Genomic DNA, 21,407 nt, shown 5'->3' on the forward strand with positions numbered 1-21,407 from the left:
ACAGCTACAATCTACCTCTCTCTCTCTCTCTCTCTCTCTAGAAAAACATAAATATTTCCGCTGAATTTGACTTCTAAAAATGTGCAGTGTGTCTATCGCCACTTGCTCACCCGCCCCCGCTCCATCTCCTTCGTGGTCATGACGATGACGTGTGTGTTCTCCTGATACAACATCTTCCAGAGGTCCACGGCCGTGTTCTGTAGGCACCCTTGGGTGGCGATGAAGACTTTGCCCTCATCCACGTGGCTCCCATCTTCATACACACTCTGTACAGCGTGGATCATTATACAGTGGATTAAGTAACATAGAAATATATAGAAACTGATGGTTTAACGTCTTGATTATTACATTTTCTGACTAAAAGAAAAAAAGAAAGACAGAAATAAATATTTTAAATGTTAATTCCTTGATTAAACATTTCCTAGATTACAGGGACAAAGGAAGTAAGAAAGAAAGTAAGAATGATGGAAATAAATAAAATAGGAACTCAAAAAAGAAAGAACATAAGATAATAAAAAGAAGGAGAAGGTAAAGAAAGAGAGAAAGAAAGAAAGGATACAAAGAAGAAGAAGGAAAAAGAAAGACAGGAAGAAAGAAAGGAAAATGTTTTATCGATTGTTGAATATGGTTGATAGTTACTATAATACTCTCCTCTATCAACATGTGTTTTACGTTAAGGTGAACTATCTTGGGTGTTTGCTGAACGTTTTGTTTTACTGCCATCTTTGGATCATCTACTGTTCAATAGATGGCCTGTTAAACTGCTGCGTAGACTAGGGCTGCTCAATGAATCGTATTTTAATCGCGATTACGATTACGGCATGCAACGATTACGAAAACAACGTAATCGAAATAAAACGATTATTTTTTATTATTATTATTACTTTTATTTTTTTTTATTTTTTTCAAATGTTTTCTTTTTATTGGTTTTTCAGTTGAATTATACTTGAAGTTCAGGGTAATCAACTGTTAAAAACATACTGTTCACATTTTTTTTCTCCAATAAATTGATGTTTTCAAAGTAAATGGATAATCGTTTTTAATAATCGTGATATCAATTATTGACCCAAATAATCGAGATTATGATTTTTGCCATAATCGAGCAGCCCTAGCGTAGACTCACTCTGATGTAGTTGGCATTGATGTAGTCCGAACCAGGACAATCTGGATCTGCTTCGCTGAGTTCCACCCGAGTTGTGTCGACTGAAAACACAAGGTCAATATTATACTAAATATACAAAAACATTTCAACAATTGACTAAGATCACACTTTTAAAACTAATGTGAATTGAGAGGCTGAGAGCTATCAAAGCAAAAGTCTTCACACTCCGCCGAGGCCTAAGTTGCATATTTGTGTCATTCTTTCCACAGGAAGCTGGAGAGACAGGAAATGGCAGGTTGCTGCGTGACTCACAAGGGAGGATATTCTTGTATCTGTTTTTACTCTTGTTTTCTGGCTTCTGGCCTTCTTTCCGGGGATACAGCAGTTTGCACTCCTGCTGCTGAAGTACCTGGTAGTGGAAGAAAAGGAAAAAGGAAAAGTGTGAGGTTTTTTTGTAAGACAAAGCTCCAATAAAGATAAGCCACAGTAGTGCAAAAATACAAATTCTGAGGTCATTCATTCATATCAACCTGATTCAAATATTTAGATGGAGGTGGCTATGGTTTGGCTTAACACTGATTTCTTATATAATCTTTGCTTATTAACAAGAAAACCTATTTTAAAAGGGGCCCTATTATGCTTTTTGGGGTTTCCCCTTGCCAGTAGTGAGTTATTTACGTTTTTGTGCCTGTAAATCAGGGGTGTCAAACTCAAGGCCCGGGGGCCAAATCCGGCCCGCGACTTCATTTTATGTGGCCCACAAGAGCTTGCAAAGAATATATGTTTATTATACGGTTACATGCCGATTTACAGAGGCACGTTGCCCATACAATACATGGAGCACAACGCATCTCAAATTTGATTTTTCTCAGAATTTGACTTTTTTTCTTCTAAATGTCACTTCTTTTTTTCAAAATGTCACTTCTTTTTTTTGATTGTGACTTTTTTCCCCAGAATTTGGCTTTTCTTTTTAAATCATTTTGTGACATTCTCACTGAAGAGACTTGCAATTATTTGCCCTAGACTTCTGCTTTCAGTCGTAGTTAATCATGAAGTTATTATTACCTTATCCGATAATAATCCAATGCAGAGGCAATAATGTATAATACATTATTTTATATATATATATGATATATTTATATATGTATTTTTTATATAGTCTTAAAGTTACAACCGGCCCTTTGAGTGCAACCATAATGCTGATGTGGCCCGCGATGAAATTGAGTTCGACACCCCTGCTGTAAATGGTCTGCATAGACTAATAAACCCAAAGTCCCCCCCCCCCCCCTGCCTGAAACGCCTTGATTAGACTTGGGTGTTTATTTCCGTAACATAATGACAGCACTATGTAAAAATCACGCTTCTATTGGTTAGTGCTCCAACACATTGTACGAGATCGGGGTCGGGACAGCTTTAAGCGGTTGACCAATCACAACAGAGCTGTCCAGCTAACCAATCAGAGCAGACTGGGCTCTGGTTTCAGACAGAGGGTGAAAAGAGGTGCTGCAGCACAGGCAGAATGAGAAAAATAAAGAGCTTTTTGAACATTAAAGCATGGAGACACGTCACACTAGAGGCACAAAATACAAATATGAACTAGTTTATATGCTCCGTGTTAAAACTGTTTAATAGGCCTTTTATACATTAGGGGTCAATCTGGAGTGAAATGGCATGTGTGTTTTAGGCTTAAAAGAAAGCGTTTCAGATTGAAAGGGCTCAAAAGCTATACTTTCTAACTTTTTAAATAAACTAATTTTGGATCTACATATAGGCTCTTGAAGGGTAAGATATGTGAAGCAAGTACAGCACGTATCTACAGTCCTTAAATTCCCAAAAAACACTTATGCCATAAATACAAATTGCAGACAGCTTAATAGTGTGTTTGTATATTATGTCACTCACACACACTTTTACACAGAACAGGCAGTAAGCAATTAAAATTCATTTGAAAGATGATGATCTCAATCAAGATTGGAGCCTAGGGGCAGGAAATCCAACGACCACACATTGATGAGTAACAGCGATACTGTAAACAAACATGCGCAGTAAACAGCTGGGATTGTAACACCTACAGAATAATAATCTGACACTATGGAAATGATTCACATTTATTGACCTGCAAGTTGTAAGGAGATGAAAAATACAGGAACATAAGAGCATGACACAAGATAAGCCTTTGCGTCATTACTCAGAGATTAAGCTAGCATTGCATTTCCCTTGATGAGCAAGAAGACAAATAACTCTCTGGGTAAAAAAACTGATGTAATCCTTCACAAATGGAAGAGATGGGTAAAAAAAAAAGTAATTATAAAAATTGCATTTTATATGGCTTTAATATTTGAAATTCTTGCTATGGAAAGTAATGTACATACTCTGTACTCTATGTTAGCAATATAGAAATCACTGAAATGTAAAAATCTGCTTCACAAAGGTTGTGTGTACAAAAGCTATTAATAAACCTTCATCCCAAGTAAATGTGCATCCCAGGGCAGATGGCACTCTAAAGAGTAATTAGCACAACTCAGTTTATCTAATTTGTTCTCCTAAATATGGCTAGACTCATCCAATATAACCTGAGCCTATTTTTAAATACAGTTTTTGGACACAAAAACTATCCACATTATGAACTGATTTTAAGCTACATACCTCAAATTCTTCCCAGAATCCTTGTTTGGGTTTCTCAGAGTTGTCTGCCACTTTGTTGAGCTCTCGTACCCTGTTCTCAATGCTGGCTGCATTTATCCTCGTGGCGTTAAAGGGCTGTCACGTCGGGACACGGAAATGTAATTAGTCAACAGAGCATAACAAGTGAATTGATTAAATAAACAAAAATATTGCAACTTCATTAAAGTACTGTAAGCAAAATATGTTATATTTCTCTTCCATACCTGTTTTAGATGCACTACGATGCCACTTTTCTCCACCATGGGGTTCTTCTTGTAGTGATCCACCAGGTCAGCCAGGGTGTCGAACCTCTCGCCGCCTCCCACGTCGTATTTACCGTCCTGCTGGAGGCAAACATCTACAGTTCAACCACAGTAACAGCTGCTCCGTGGAGTTCCGAGAGCGCAAGAATAAATCAGGACCTGCTTAAAAATACATGCTGTGGAGGTAGTGTGAGTGGTGAGGAAGAGTTCGCTCACCTGGTAGCGAATCATAACGTGGGTGACCTTGGTCTTGCGGTCCAGGTTCTCGTGTTTCTCCTCGTTGGTGAGAACCGAGAGGACGAAGTCGCCCGGTTTACTCTGGCTCTCCCGTACCAGGAAGCTCCCGGCTTTGCCTTTGTCTGTGAGCAGCTTCTCTGCATCTCGCCCAGAGAGGTGCCCATGGTACCACCTGAAAACAGAGAATGGACGTTATGATAGAATGTGCAAAGTAACACGTTAAAGGATTGATATTAAATGATTTATGCCAATTGATTTTATGAACAGTAAATCCTAAAATAATGTTTGTTTTTGGAGTTTTTTGGCATTCAATAATTGAATCGGTACAGTCTGTTCTATCTTATAGGCTTCAGCATTCTCTAATGCTACATTATATAAGTGCTCTGATAAGAGGGGAGAAAGAACTGTAAATCCTGATCCAACATTGAAAAAACGAATTACTTTTTTGTGTTAGGTTTAATAGCCAAGATGCAGGCAAAACAGTGTGATGGACCATTTAGAATTCACCTGGTTTGATAACATTGTTATTGTGTAAAAATATACATTATAGCCACTTTAAATGATGTTTAGGACATTCAGGGTTGAAATAAAATGATATAAAGAAAATGCAGCAGGTTAGACCTTTAAAAAAAAAAAAGTTAAAATCAGCTTTGAATATTTTATACTGCGTTCACCGTCTAGAGCAGCTCAACCTCAAGAAGAGACAGAAGAGAGTTCCAAGAAAGACACATTATCAAGATAAGGAACACGAGTTGAGAGAGAAGTTTGACCAACTGAGGGGGAGGAGTAGCAATATGCATAGTGAGCGTAGACTCCTACTCGAGAATGAAAGTGTCTCTTACATCGGTGCAGCCTCACTCAGCCGCTGATGTTTAGATGAAAAACCTGCATGTGTGTGTTGACTTTGTTTTTCCTGTGCGGTGAGTGTGAATGTGTGGAAGGCTCTGACAAGAGACGTATGCAGAATGGAAAAACTAAATAAACCACAACCACAGATCAAAAGTAACCCTAAATGGAAACTGAGATATACCATACTCATTGCATTTGCAGATTTGTATGCACATAATCTGGACAGTATGAGATGAAACTGAGCTCAGCTGAAAAGCGACTATTTGATAATGGTTATATAATTGTGATATAAAAGCTTCCTGTATCCAATAATACACCAGCTGCCTTAGTCTCCCATTTAAATGAAGACGTGTAGGTGTGATGAAGTTCATAGCTGCGTCCTAACTTTGTGTACTCTCTGGAATAATGTTTGCGTGTGGATAGTCTGTGAGCATATACAAAAACAGCAGCACCACCCACTCAGTTTGTTTGAAGATGCATTTGGGAATATGCCACTATTTATGCATGTGGATGTGGAGAGCATCCGAGTGTGGGAGTGCGTGTATACAGAGCAATGCATCCTCCCTATAAACAGTATGAGTAAACACGTGTGTATGGGCACATCGAGAGTGAGGTAATAAACAACACTTTTCTATTTCTGGTCTGTTAAAAGTGTAGCTTGCTGGTAATGTAGGCCTGCATAATCATTTTATATTATCTTGTAAAGGCTCTCAATCGAACGGCATTGTAATAATCACGTTTGACTAACAATTAACGGTCCTTCAATTGAAATTAGATGCTAAACAATAAATAAACCTTTTAAAGCTGGACCCCCCTCGAAAACGAGATGTTTCATCTCAAGGGGCCATCCTTAAATCAGGTTTTTCTTTTTAAGCTGCAATAATCAACATTATAATCAACAGTGAATCATGTGTTGTATGAAAGTCGTCATTTGGAGATAATTGTTTTATTTTTGCAGCCAGCAACCTCGCTGCCAAAGCAGGCAGCTGCTATCAGTGAAAAGGATCTGATAAATCCACTACAAGATACTTCCCATCTCTAAACAGCAGACAAAGTGACTAGTATGTGAACTAGGGGTTTGGAAAATTAAAAAAATCATGTTTTGTGATACTGGATCAATTCATTAAAAATATAAGTAACAGCAAAGATATGTGCCTTCTCAAACTAATGCTATAATATTGGATTTTTGGGATACACATCATTTGGTAGTGTGTTCTTTATATTTGATCTCTTACCTAAAATGTATTTGAAAATCATTATGCATTGCCTTGTTTAAACTTTAAGGTCGCAATATATTTATCCATAACTTCTGTAAAATCATACGGACAGTATTGTATTGCCAGATTCTAGCCACTATGAATATAATGAAATGTGAAGCAGCTAAAGATCCAGATATTTTACCTTGGCTAAACCAAAAGTTGCCTATATTTATGTATCACTTCTCCAATGTACTCTATAACATAACATGACAGTTTTATATAAATATATGTTTTTTTCTTTAAGATATTTTCTATTTTTTACAATACCCTCTATTTTGTTTTTGTTCCTGCATTATGGGCCGATCTAACCACTGAGCTATCCAGTGGCCCTACAATACGATTATAAGAGTACCAGTGAGGCTTTTCATTTTATAGACACTCAGTCATTCTAATCTCCCTTGTACCTTATATTAATAATCAATGTAAACCTTCTTAGTCAACTGTAGGGGTATTGGTTTATTTTATTTCCCCAACTGTACATGTTTTGTTCTGGTATAAGTGGCTTCCCAATACAGACTGTAATTGCAATTCTACACTGATCTCAAAACAGCCTCTTTCAGTTCAGTATGCTGGAAATGCATCATGAGGACGCAACACTTTAATGCATAATATTACATTTAAACATTTTCGTGCCCCCAAAACATATTGACGAAATTAAAAGGATTTAATATTTAGTCAAGAGTTGAGTTCTCTGCAGGGCGGAAAAGCCTCACAAACATCACTCAGGCCATAACAGGATACTGAGACTGCCCTGGAAGCTAGACTAATAACATTTCTCAGGTGCTTTAGCTGCTTCTCATGGCAGGATGAGGCTTTACTGCCTGACAACCCTGAAGCTGTAAGAAATACAAATAACTGTCTGTCGTCGGGGAGAAACTTCCATGCAGTTTTAATGAGTTCAGCCAGAAGAGCATCGTATCCATCTGACCTTAGATCAAGTTTAAGTATATTTGTATCTATCTGCATAGTTTATCTGCATGTGTGGGTGTTGGTGTTTTGTGGGCACCTCTCAGAGGTGGGGTCCTTGCAGTTGAGTGGGTACTTGAGCTCGATGACATGGCCGTTCCTCTCGCGCAAGAGGTCCTGTTGCTCTGTGTAATACTGCACCAGCTCGGCCAGCGTGGCAAACTTCTCGCCTCCGTACAGGTCGTAGTAGTCACCCTGGTTCTGGATCTTAATGTGAGTCACCTCATCGTTGCGCCTGAGGGGAAAAAAACACAGTTAATGACCATATGTAGGTTAAAAAAAAGTGGACAGAAGCACTCAACATTTGTTCCCTGGTGCCTTGCACCCTGCATATATTTAAACTCACACACATAAACAACCACCCACACACGTTTAGAAATTCGAGACCATACACACTTTCGCACCCACACTCACAGAGCATAAATGCAAATACACTTTAAAAATGTCCAGCTTATCAAGCCATCTGCTCCCATTAGAACCTGATTCTCTTAAAGACACAGTCTGCAGTCCGTGGTGATTCTCTTATGCAATGACAGTATGTATACAAAACAAATGTGATTGCCTTTAAAGTGGTGGCTCCGAACCTGTGAAGTGCTCTTCCTATAGATTTAAGATTGTTGTCATTATGTGTGATTGCAAGGTCTATTATTTTTAACCATTTCTATTCTTGAGAAGCACTTTGTAAACTTTCTCTGGGAAAGGTGCTTACTTACTAATCCACCGCATTGTGTTTGTGACATTTCTCGGCAACAGTGAAGATTTCCTTGCAAGGCTGAACATATTTGCCCATTGTATAAGAAGTGAATATCTGTTAAATATAACAAAGTGAATGTGTCAACACTGGAATGATTAAATAAGCTAGCAAAGAATAGAAAATGCACAAAAACGCTAGGAAGCTGTAGTGATTTCAAACATACTAATCCATTTATCATACAGAATGTTTTCACTTTGCCTTCCTTACACAAAATCTTCTCGCAAGGGATCATCCTTCTTTTCTCAACACTCTAAAGTGTGTGGGGGAACGCTGTATTGTGATTGCGGAACAATACAACAGAAACGCGTGCAGCTGGAAGACTGATAAGCCAGAAAACATTTGGTACTACTTTGCATATTCAAAGTCCTTTGACTGCTTTGAATAGGTGAACACAAATCTGATAACACACCGACAAAGACACACACACACAGATCTTCTCTGTGAAGTTATTCGCCTGGAAGCACGACATGCAGCTCAAGCTTGATTGCAAAATGTTTTTCCATTTCCTATCTCCAGTGACTTTGCTCGACATGTTAGCAGAGGTAAACAAAACATCCTGTTCACGTATCAAGAATGACGACATGCATACTACAGAGGGGGGTTATGCAAGCAGGCAGTACTATCTGATCTGCAATGTATATTACTTAGTCGATACAATCTGATTAGCGGCTAATGGTCATATCAAATGGCACAAACCCCATTTCCCTCCATCACTTTTCTTGTTGTCCTAATGAATTTCACATTCCTCCTTTCCACTCAACATATTGTAAATCCTCTCCTTTCTCTCCATCCCTCTCTCCCACTATTTCCTGGTAATTGCTTTATGGCTCTATTAGTGGCTGTTGGCAGGGAGCCACAGGTCTATGGCCCTGTTAAAGGCCTCTCCTCAACTCTCGGGGCCAAAGCCCCCTTTTCTCCCAGAGTTTAACACCATTAACTCTGGAATGAGCCAACCACGTGCTATTAGATTTCCATCCCCACTATGCCTTTTTCAGACATCAATAACATTTATGGATTTATTACGATATGGCAGTCTTCTTTACAGAGAGAATATAGGGAGCCACGGTCAGCATCATGTCCGCTCGGCTCTGTCTTATTACTGTTTCGATACATTTCAAATACTAACAAGATTTTCTGTATTTTTCTTGCTTTCTGTAAAAGAGTAAGAGACGTAACTTTAATTAGGCAGCATTCACCGTCAGATGAAAATCTATTGATCTTTTAGTGATAACTGAGCCACTGTTCTTTTGATATACAGCATAAATGATTAGATACCACAGGTCTATTTCCTATCAACTATAAAACGGTCCTGTTTGTGCCTTATTAACATCAAACTAAACAAACCAGCAGAAAGTACAACTATAGTTTTAAACCAACAGCATCAGACTGGACACGTTAATGAAACATTAACATGAAATAAAGACACCATGACTGATTGATTTCTACTTAAGTACAGTTCATTTACATTATTTTATGAATAATATTGTATAAAAAGCAAGTAACTTTTTCTCAGGAGTGGTTCCATTTTATTTAAATGTTATCTTACATGTATATAGGTTATTTATTCCTGCATTTTACCTTCACACATATCTGCAATCAATTGCACAATTCTGTACTGCTTTTTTAAAACAAAAAATACTAATTTATTATATATGGCAAACATATTGTATGTTGCACTGTTGAGGGTTTGGAATATTTTCATTGCCAACAAAACACTGTAGGTTTAGTGCAAGTGAACAAAACATAAAATCTTTCAAAATACTTTTCTTAATATACAAATAATATCCAGCTTAATACTGCGAACTGGTAGCAGTGACTCTTAAAATACACATGTAAATACACATTTAATAAAATGCCTTAAGACAGTTCCACGCTGTTTATATATATATATATATATATATAATATAATATAATATAATATATATATATATATATATATATATATATATATATATATATATATATATATATATATATATATATATATATATATATATAAATACATGTAAAATGGAATAAATGAGCTATAAAGCATTATATTGTATAGATATGCTACACCTTGCCTAATTATGATCATGTGAAGGTTATCAATATTGACAATTTTGCAGTGCCTTAGGGTGTAGGGTGTGAAAGAATTGCAGTTTGCCATGATAGTAAACTTACATTTAAAAAACATCACTGACCAACAAAAAAACAGCACTAGAAAATTGCACAACACAAAGAGTCCTTGACACCACAATGTCAAGAATACATGCATTTTTAAGAAGGCCGCAAAAAGTGTGTTTTGGGGCCTTTTGGAGGTTGTTTTTGCGAAGCGTATCGTTTAAGGCACTTTAAACCCTTTTTAATGATTCCTTGTGTGTCAGTAACCTCATATATCAATTAAGTCGCTCTTCTTTAGCAAATTGTTATGGATGTTTACAGTACAAGCCATTATCACACATTTAATCAAAATAAGGCAGGTTTTCCCTTCAGTTTGATGCCAAGTAATGGGCAGTAATGTGATTCACGTCGTATTATAATATACAGGCTGAGGATGCAAGCTAATCAATTATGATGAGGTTGTTGCACACCAGAAAAAACCGTTAACTCTGAAAGACAAACAAACAATCAAGGTGTTCCCTATAATTACTACAATACAAATTGTAGTAAAACAGCAATATGAGAAGTACAAGGTTGTTCCTCCTTCAGACAGAAGTTCTGTTTTTTTTATTAAGTGAAGGCAACATAATGTGATTTGATTTGACCTGCAAAGCAGTGTTGGAAATAGAACGGGTATATTGTTCTGAAAAGGTGCTCACAATTGGTTGGATTCACTGATAACATGATATATTAATCTCAGATATACTGCTTTGCTTTGCTTTTTTAAGTAGCAAACAGTTTTTGAATCAGTTTGATAAACTAACTAGTAAAAGAAGAAGTTTACAGGGACAACTGGGAAATGCACTTAAATATGCACGTACAAAGCTCAGAATATATCCCGTAAAATATGACTCGCCCTGAAGCTATTCAAAGGAATATTTTTCACTCAATACAGCCTGAAACCACTGAGAAATCCCTTTTACCGTATCCAGTCCACTTATCAAATTGAAAGTGATAAAGTTTGGGCCCCTTATTCAATTCCCCTTTTGCATCTCCACATACTGCTCTGGATTTCAGCCTAAATCCTAAAGGAGGCATGTTCAATATCTGATTTAAAATGTCAGAAGTGATGTCAAGTGAGTGTGTCCCAAAAGCTTGTGAACAGGAATACATTTAAGGCAAAATATAAATCCTTTTGAACTTATTTTTTTCCTCAGTTTATTGGACTCACTTTTGAAAGTTCTGTAATTTGAGCCAAGAGGTGTCTGCAAATTAAGCCAACCAGGAACTGTTTTAACTGTTAAAACCACCAGTATCATCCAAACTGCCTTGTACAATAGACGACGGACATCACAGGGCTAAACTTTGAACAGATTGCTATTCCTTGTACAGTTGGGAGAGTTCAATGTAAAACAAACATCCCTAAATTAGCAGATAATCATACACCTATTGATCGCTATATACAAACACCTGCATACATTTACATTTTCTATTTAACATATTTTTCTCAAGCAGTACATTAAAAAAAGAAGAAGAAAAATAAAGCCTGCACCGAATTTAAATATATGGTCTGGATTGACTACACAATTTGTTAAACATTACAGCTAAGTGACAACAATGGGAGTTTCTGTAGGCTAATGCCACATTGGTATATCATAATACAAAAATGTTTGTTTTAGCATGCCTGCTAGGTAGGTAGGGTAGGTAAGAATGGAGAAACCAGCTCGAGTGCGCTAGAATTTGAAAGTACACAACCGAAAAAAATCTGCCCCTTCCTTCAGACTTCCTTACAGAGCCCCTCCTCCAACACACACGAATGCGCACATGACCAATGAGGGCACGAGATAAGTTTGTGCACAATTATCTGCCGCGGGCCGAGGCAAATAATTGGTCTAGCTTTTTACAGCGCCACGGCTTCCACAGATGACATTTGTTTATGTATTTATTGTCAAAGCATTTAATGTATTCATTGCTATCGGGATGTTAAGAGCATTCCATGGAATATAACAAAAAGTGTTTCTGAAGTTAATTACCTACCCTACCTTTAACATACTTACTTAATCTGGAGCAGTTAGCATTGTTAAGTAGCATAGCTCAAATAGTTGTGTTGAATTTGCTTTAGAATTTCTGCTGTTCAGGAGGTGTATATTGTTCATAGTACATGCATAAGGCCTACTGTGTTGGCAAATATCAGGAAAGAAGAACACTGACACCCCATGGTTGTTGCCTTTGTCCCTGTTGACCTGCAGATCTAGAGGGTAGCACATCTAATGCCAGTATTTACAGAGGGTTTTTAAACTAGGTAGTGTCACAATGTCAGAATGCAACATTCACATTTAACAGAGGAATCGAGAAACCGTTTAAAACTTGTTAGAAACACTATTTGGAAAAAATTGTTGTTTAAAAACAGTTCATTCAAAGATTGAAATTGATTGTAAGGATGATGCAATGGTTCTCGACTGTGTCAACCTATAAATAGCCTGGCTGCAGTGGAAACATATCTAAGTAAGCCCAGGCTAGCATTATATAATACACAGGCTGGGAGATAATCCATTTGCTCTCTGTGGAAACTTGCCCTGTAAAATTCTCTCTTAAGAGTGCCCTTAAAATTCCTCCTCCAGGTCTTTGGAGTCTACAGTATAAAGAGCATGGAACATTTGAAAACTTGACCAGAATGAAGTTGAAGTAAATTATGGCGAAACTTTCTCTGCTTCAAACTTTCTCTTTTTCCTCTCTTTGAGTTTAAGCAGCCTCTAAAATATGACATTTTCAAACCCTTCAAAAAAGCTTCTCAGCCTTCAGATGCTTTTCAGCAGCAGCTCTGTCCGACCCCTCCTCTCTTCTGTTCACCTCGAGGACCGGAGAAGAGAGGAGGTGGAGATAAGAAGAGCAGAGGCAGGGAGACGAAGATAAGACTGAGAGAAAGAGGAGAGAGAGGACAACAGACTCCCTCAGCGTCCATTACAATCTGAACATTCACAGACTATCACACTCATAATGGCTTCGGTAAGATGAAACCTGGCTAATGACTGGCTAATTAGCCTCCCCTGCTCTGATAAGACACTGTATGCGTGTGTGTGTTAGGTAGCATGATACGCTAGCCAAGAATAGCTTCTCCAGATACGGCATAATTAGGTAATTATCTTCAGCATTTCCCATTATTTGTATACATTTTACAGACTTTATTTGGCGCAGTACAATTTTAAAACTTTTACACAAGTTGGGTAAAGTTTTGCCTCAATAATTATCTGAACTTTCTGAGACATAGGATATTGTGGCAGGACGAGCATGCATAATGCAGTATTCATTTATATTCCATGTTGCCCCAGTGTCACTTTAAGGTGGTAGGTTTTTCTTGACTTAACTTTTTGTGCTAAAATATTTATGTATGCCGACACAGCAATGTTTTAATTGTGTAGGTATTAATTTTTTGGTTATTAACATCTAAAGATATAAATATTTTTCCAGTTCAATTCTTTTTCACAGCTAAACAAGTTCCTTGTCATTGTGTGTAATCTTGTTATCGCAGGATAATCAGTTTCAAATCCATGTTTAAAAAATGCAAAAATCCTTTCTCTCCCACACACCAATGCCTGAAACGCCTCCATTGGACTCCTTTGTTTACTTCCATAACATAGTGACATCGCTATGTCACACTTGCACTTCTATTGGCTACCCCTCCAACACATTGTGCGTGTTATGCTTAGGGGCAGGATATTTCCAATTTTTTTTTTTCAAAGTGGGAGACCAATCACAACAGAGTCGGCCAGCTAACCAATCAGAGCTCTGGTTTCAGACAGAGGGTGAAAAGAGGTGCTGCAGCACAGGCAGTATGAGAAAAATAAAGCACTCTTGTCCTCACTTATGTCCTCTTAAAGAGAGCCTGAGTAGTTATCACTAGATGCAGGACTAACCCCACTTTAATCAGCAGGTAAAAAAGTTAACTAGGCTTGGGTGTTTAGAAGTTCTAGTATTTATTTAACGATAAATAAACTGTACAAGCTGCAGCTGCACTTATTAGGTCACTGTTGACTTCATACTGGCGGCACACGCACAAGCTCTTTTTTTTCCTCTCTGACTGTCTACCACACCTGCTCACATTAAAACGTATAAAACCATTAAATGTTGACACGATGACGCAAGCCTGTGTAATGCATGTGCGTGTGCATGTTTTTGAGCATGCAGCAGTCATGTATGTTTGCATGCACATATACAAGTATAAGGAATAAGGTGTTGTGTAGGTGTATGCAGATGTCTGTATCTGCTTGTGCATGTATTGTCAATATATGTTATAGTATATGTGGATAAGCATGTTGTTTATTGAAAACAGAATCTCTTTAATATGACGTTTACTTTCCTCTTCCTTCCTCTTACAGTAGTTCAATTTGACCTACTGTCTGTAGCAGGTGTTGAGGTCTGCACACTGGCCACTTCACCTGTGTGTGTTTGTATATGTGTGTGTGCGTGTGTGCGTGTGTGCGTGTGTGTGTTTAAGGCCCCGTCCACACGGAGACGATATCAGTTGAATCTGCTAACGTTCTCTATCGTATAGACAGTTCGTCCTCACGAGGCCGACAAGGAAACGCGGATTCGGAGCCCCGAATCCGATACACGTTGATAACGGCTCCCAAAGTGGGTAGGTCTGAGGACGAAACACTTGCGGCTCCGTGTGTACGCCCAATACGATCATTCCCTGAAAACGATGACGCCATAGCCCAGCCTCTCCCCACCTCTCCTGCTCAACCCTGCGTCATTGCTGATACGTTTCGCCAACAACAACAACAACAATGGCGGATCACTGGGTTGCGTTCGTGCTCCAGACGCTAATGACCATGATACAGATTTTAGTGCAAAATCTACAGCTCCTCTACCACAACCATCAGCAACAATAATATAATAATATAATATAATATAATATAATAATAATAATAATAATAATAATAATAATCGTCATCGGTCTTCTTCGCTGCTTTTGGTGTATTTTGTGGCGGAAGTACAGCGCCACTTACAGGCCCAGCATATGTACTACAGCGCCTCCAGCGGGTCGAGCGGTCTCGTGTGGACGGACACGTTTCTTGAGCCGATTCCGTGTGGACGGAAGACTTTTTTGATATCGAATTCGGTTCGTGTTCGTCTCCGCCTAAAGGCCCCGGCCCCACGAGGAGGCATACGGTAAAACGCACATGCACACGCAAACGCAAACGCAAAAAAGGCTTCCGTCCACACGCAATAGACACCGGAAAGTGTCTGTTCACACGAGACAGCTCCGTTTAGCTCCAACCGCTGGAAAAGCTGCAGTACATATGCCGGGCCTGTACGTAGCGCTGTAACTTCCTCCACCAAAAGCAGCGAGTATAAGATCTGTAGCATGGTCAGTAGCGTCTGGAGCACGATAGCAACGCTGCGATCCGCCATTGTTGTTGTTGTTGTTGGCGAAACACATCAGCAATGACACGGGGTACGCAGAGGTGAGCAGGAGAGGCGGGGCTATTGCGTCATCATTATCAGAAAATGATCGTATAGGGCGTAATAACGGAGCCGTTGGACCCCCCAGAGCGTTGCGTATGCCGTTCTATCCACCTCGGGACCCGTTATCGTTACCGTAGTCGTTTACTGCCATATTCTGTCGTCCTAGTGTGGCCGAACGGTCTATATGACACAAAACTGTAACAGAAACTACCGTATGCGTCCTCGTGGGGCCGGGGCCTAAGTCTGTCAAGACAACAAACTGTCGTGACATCTCCCCACCAACCCTCCTGTTGTGTGTGATTTACGACACTCTGCACCACACACACCCACAAACCACGGGCAGTGAAGGTCAAAGCCTTAACAGGTTCCTCACTCTTTAACATTATTTTAAAAGCTGGCAGCTGCCTGTCCCATTGTCCCAACTTTAGCTTCCTTTTCCTCTTTCTGTCCCTTTCAGAAACAAACCCTCCCCATGCCGCCATGCTAGCCAGAGCTAAAGTCACTGCGTAACAAATGTGTTTGGGCTTTCTTCCAGGCGCTTGGCGTCTATGATGTATCTCTTAAAAGCTTCCGTTGCCAAGGAAGAGCCACTCTTCAAACTCTCTCTTCTTCTATCTAAGTTTGTTTCCTTCCTCTCTGTACCTTACTACTTTCAGTCAAACACTGAAAACCAACTCAATCCACAGTCACATTTTTATTAAAAGGGTGCTGTGGCACCCTCAAGTTCATTTTGTGTGATTACTTTTTGATACAGGGCATTAAAGCTTATACAGTTGGACTCATTTTAATTGTGCAGCCCCACTCTTTAATAAGTAAATAATAAATGGTGAGGCTGATGGTGGACAAAATAAAATTGAAAAAAAGCAAGGGAGTGAGGCTGAGGCCTTACCTGACAGAGAGGGTGAAATCCCCCGGGTTGCTCTTGCTGGGCCGGGCCAGGAAACTGCCGTGGACGCCCCGGGTCAACAGGAGCTGCTCTGCCTCGATTCCGGTGATGTTGGGGTGGAACCACCTGAACCGCAGCCAGGGGACAGAAGACAAGACTGGTTACTGAAAATGGTCCATGTGTCCATATGAGAAACATATATTCAATCTGTGTCCCCCAAGCATGGAGACAAAACAGGCCCTATAGATCTTCGAAATTCTAAATGAATAAAAAAAAATCTTATGTCCAAATGTTGTTCACATAACCATCAGAGGTCATTATTATTATTTTAATTTTTTTTAGTGCTATTTATGTACAGGACCCCGTGAGAGTATGACATATTTCATATGCAGTAGTCATGGTTGATGCAATGTGTCATGCTTCATGTGTATAGTCTAAATCTGGCTTTATTACAGCGTGTAAGGTAAACAGCAACTAGCTATTAGCATAAACTAAAATACCATACTGTACAAACAACTTTAATAGCAAAATGTTTATACATTTATCAACGAACACAATCAAATGTGTTCGTTTTTAATACTACTCTTGTAAATTAGCAAGAACAGAAATTCTAATGCCGTCCGATGGTTTAGCACTGATGAATAAAAAGTATCCTGCTGAGAAAATCCAAAGAGGGTCTAAGCTGGCCTTTGCACATTAGGTTCAATAAGTGCACCCGTATTAGCTTGTCCTTAGACTTGCACTAGCTTTTCAAGAATGAGTGCACAAAGAACAAGATGATTGAGATACATTTAAGCTCTTTGTCATATCGCTTATATCTTTGTAATAAACTAAGATAATGTTTATCTTATGGCTTTTTTATTTGTCGTATTCCATAATATCATTTAACAAAAATGTAAAAGCCATAACACTTACTTTAGTTAAGACAAAAGATATATAAGGTCTCACATGTTGCATGTTGGTGTTTCCTGTTTTAATTGAAAACTCCGGTTAAAACGACATTAATACAAAATAGTCCTCCTCAATGACACTTATGTTAATATTAATCGCTATTAAAGTGCGCTGTATGAAAAGACAACTATGATCAGATTTAAAGATGAATTGTGAGCAATAGTGTTGTCAAGTTATATACCATTTATTCAGTTTTTTTAATGTATTCGCCGACAGTTCTTAACAATATCTGTAACCATGATTATGGTGGTGCATTAGTCCATAGTCCATGTTTCTTTGTATATGAACCCACACTAACCCTGTCTTGTTAAAGCAGTGCATACAAACCAACTGTATGTCCCGCCCTGGTTTAAACAGGAGGAACACTCAGGTTTACAGTACCGCAAAGCTAATGACTACATGTTACTTCCCCTGTTGCAAAAACACTGGGGGGAAATATTTATCCAAACAACTTCTCAACTATGTTTTGTGCACTCTCAAAACCAAACTATATTCACACATAGTCGTAAGAGTAAGTGAGCATGTACAGGAGCAATGTCCCGGTGAATGGCTGAACGTCAGCTGTGAGGATTTAAAGCTCATGTTTAAGCAGGGATCATTGGGTTAAACCTCCCTAACTACTGTGTGCCTTGGCGGGCTAATCCAACGCACCATTAGCCACCCGGGGCTCCGTTTGCGTGTCAGGGAGACTGACACACGTATGCAGTAAGGTCAAGTGAATCGTCTATCATCGGTGACACACAAAAAAAGGTTTCATGTGCAATTTTAGTGAGAAGCATGAAATAGCAGAAACTACTCAAACGAGCAACACTCAAGTCACAACAATGCCACATTGTACCAAAAAGGTTTGTTTTATATGCACTTTGTGTAATAATTGTAAAAATAATTAAAAAATATGAAAATATTTCTGACATTTCAAAGGAGTATTCAAACAACCAGTGGAGTATGTGATCAAAGAGATCCGGTTATTTGAATTCGATTAGTCAATTGAAGGAGAAAATTAATAAATGAGGATATTTCAACACAACCACACATTTTCTGGTTTCAGCTCCTCCAATGTAATAATGTGTTGTTTTTGTGCTTTATAACCAGACATACAATACATTGTGGATTGTTAGTCAGATGAAATAAGTATTGATAAAAAAAATCCATATGGGCTTCTATTATCCTATTCTGAAGGCTACACTTTTAATTGATGAATGAAAACAATAGCATCATTTATTAACTGAAACTCTTATATGCAGCAACATAAATGTGTTTTATGGTTAATAACACAGGGGAACCCATGCATAACAATAGTCCAATCGGTTCACGCTGCAACCTACATTTATACCCAGACAAGCATGTATGGAGATAATATAAACAGGTTTTTCAGAGAAGCAACACAGAGACAGTTTCTCGCTACATTGAGATAAGAGGACAAAGCTTGACTACAAAGACTAATCTGGCTCTTCTAGGTCATCTTACACTGTCGTATCATCAGACTCTGATGGACAATGCATTTCACAAGATTGCTGTTTTCTTGTTTGCTACTTCTACCTTTATTAGTTTCCAAGACAGGCTTTAGACAAGAATACAGTTTCAATAGAAAATAAAGCAATGTTGTTGTTTCCATAAATGTTGATGGGTTGAAACAATAGGGCCCCTTTAAATTATTTCAAGCAGTTGTGTTTCAGGCATTTGGCTATAATATTATTATGCGCTGTACATTACTATTTCACCCTCACCTGCCAACACATAGAGAATGTCTGAATAACAAGCATTTTGTCACTTGTAACAAAATTAAAAAACAAAATCAATTTTCTGTTATGCGAAATCAAACTAAAATAAGAAATGTAAGGTACATGATGAAATGTTAAATAAAAAAGAAGTCCCCACATCCTTAACAAATTCCAAAATAGTTTTTCGCTCTTGACTTTTGATTTGGAAATAAAAAAGCTGATTACTGTCAACGATTCAACAAGAATGGAAGTGACATATAGACCAAATGAGTCATGGAAATCAGGCATTTCACATCCTAAATCATAGCCTTTCACCAGCACCCCCAACACATTACAAAGGCTTATTATTGATGAATATAACCCAGCGGAGAGCGGACAGATGGTGACACAGAGCGCCTTCATGAAGCTCATTCCGATGAGATAATATCTGCAAGCTTCAAAATAAAGCTTCAACAGTGGGTTAGCATTTAGGCGTTTCTGTCCACTGCACGACACAAACCCATGACAGTGAGATCAAAATAAGACTCATGTGTCAGCTCAGCAGATCTTATATCACTTCAGAGCAGCCAATGCATAAAAAAGATCAATCTCATCTCCTATTATGGGACACAATGCTTTCAAATCATTTCTTTAATAACTCGTATGACCACAAAAGGATAAATATAAACAACGATATCTTAGCCTGACATTCTTATTGTTAATAGATTGAGTTTCTGTGTGTCAGAACGACTTAGAATAAATGAGCTGGGACTGACATTTACAGAAAATAAATGAAAAAGGATAGAAATGGCCTTTTTGGGAGCAAAATGTAAATGTCAGACATGTACGTGTTTGGACATGAAGCATCACTTTGCTTTCAACAGATGAATTAAAAAGGGACACTGACTGCTTGTCAATCACAAAGCTGCCTGACGTGTTTCGAGGAAACATGTGAAGAGTGAAGGACACGAGACAATCAGTCATGATGCTCAAAGGAGAGGCTTGATTTGGAGGATATAACTAATATGGATCATTTTACAATTGAAACAGGATTCATGATATTGGAGGGATTCATAGTTTTTCCAACATCCTTCTTATTATCATAAAAACATGTATTTTAAATTAATATGTTTTGGATGTTTTCTGTACCAAACAAAGATATGTTATTAAAAGGAGCCCTGCTATGCTAGTTTTTCAGAATGATATTCGTATTTGGTGCCCCTACTGTGACAAGTTGACATACTTTAATGTTAAAAAGGGCATCTCTTTTCACCCTCTGTCTGAAACCAGCACCCAGTCTGCTCTGATGGTCGGCTGGGTAAGCTTGAGTGTTACATGGTGATGTAACTATGTTGGGGAAGTAAACAAAGGAGTCCAATGGAGACGTTCCAGGCGGGGTGAGAGAAACTCCGTCTGGAGGGACCTTTGGGGTTTTAGCCTTTGCAGAACATTTACATGCACACACCTATATCACACTCAAAAAACTAAAACGATGATGTACTCAATTTAATTGGTGAAACATTTTTACACTTAAAAATATTGAGTCAATCTTAAAGCTGTGAAATCATTTAAATTTACCTTATGAATTGAGTAAATGTAAGTAAAAAAATCAAGTGGGTCTAAATAACTACATTTAGTACCATAACATATACAATTGAGTAAATATAATTAAAATCCTAAATCAATGCAATAGTAACCCTAAGCCAAAACCACTATTTCTTTTTAGTAGATATCACTTAAATGCTAGGTAGATGTAACTGAAAAGGAGACTATTATTTAACAAAACAAATGTGTGAAATTTACTCGATGTTTTTAACTACATTTAATTAAAACTGGACTATTAATTATATAAATATATGTGTTACATTTACTTTTTTTAACTGTATTTACCCTTTACTCCAGGAGTGCTTTACCTGAGGTCAATACATCTAATAAAACCAAAAGAGCAATTGTACACATTGACATTTTAATTACATATTTATTGTTCAAATTTGACCAGTATAACACATCACATTAAGTCTCAACCTGGTTTAGTTTGCATATTACATTTGTAACAATTAGGGGCTGTTCTTGACAAAATACATTCTTAGTCGACTAACACTCGTACACATTTGATGACTAATCGATTAAATCAACATATTCTTCACAAAGAATCACACAAAAACACCACTTTAAATCCTTGTGTTTACCAGAGATATCTATGAGGGTCCGTTAGGGACATTATT

The 21,407-nt window shown here is 38.1% G+C and overlaps 1 protein-coding gene across 2 annotated transcripts in view; it reads right to left on the reverse strand.

Annotated features, from left to right (window-relative positions):
• Positions 1–21,407, reverse strand: part of ptpn11b (protein tyrosine phosphatase non-receptor type 11b) — a 48,074-nt gene that overhangs the window by 12,239 nt on the left and 14,428 nt on the right. The window contains exons 2-9 of one of the 2 annotated variants that reach the window (XM_034144851.1): positions 16,535–16,657; positions 7,381–7,575; positions 4,246–4,438; positions 3,991–4,107; positions 3,749–3,862; positions 1,415–1,511; positions 1,124–1,203; positions 111–266 (exon numbers count right to left, since the gene is read on the reverse strand). In XM_034144851.1, coding sequence (XP_034000742.1) covers positions 111–266; positions 1,124–1,203; positions 1,415–1,511; positions 3,749–3,862; positions 3,991–4,107; positions 4,246–4,438; positions 7,381–7,575; positions 16,535–16,657 — 1,075 coding nt within the window. Of the gene's footprint in view, positions 1–110; positions 267–1,123; positions 1,204–1,414; positions 1,512–3,748; positions 3,863–3,990; positions 4,111–4,245; positions 4,439–7,380; positions 7,576–16,534; positions 16,658–21,407 lie in introns of both variants that reach the window. The other variant, XM_034144850.1, reaches the window with a different exon arrangement.

This window comes from Trematomus bernacchii, unplaced genomic scaffold (assembly GCF_902827165.1).
Source record: "Trematomus bernacchii unplaced genomic scaffold, fTreBer1.1, whole genome shotgun sequence".
NCBI classification, from domain to species: Eukaryota; Metazoa; Chordata; class Actinopteri; order Perciformes; family Nototheniidae; genus Trematomus; species Trematomus bernacchii.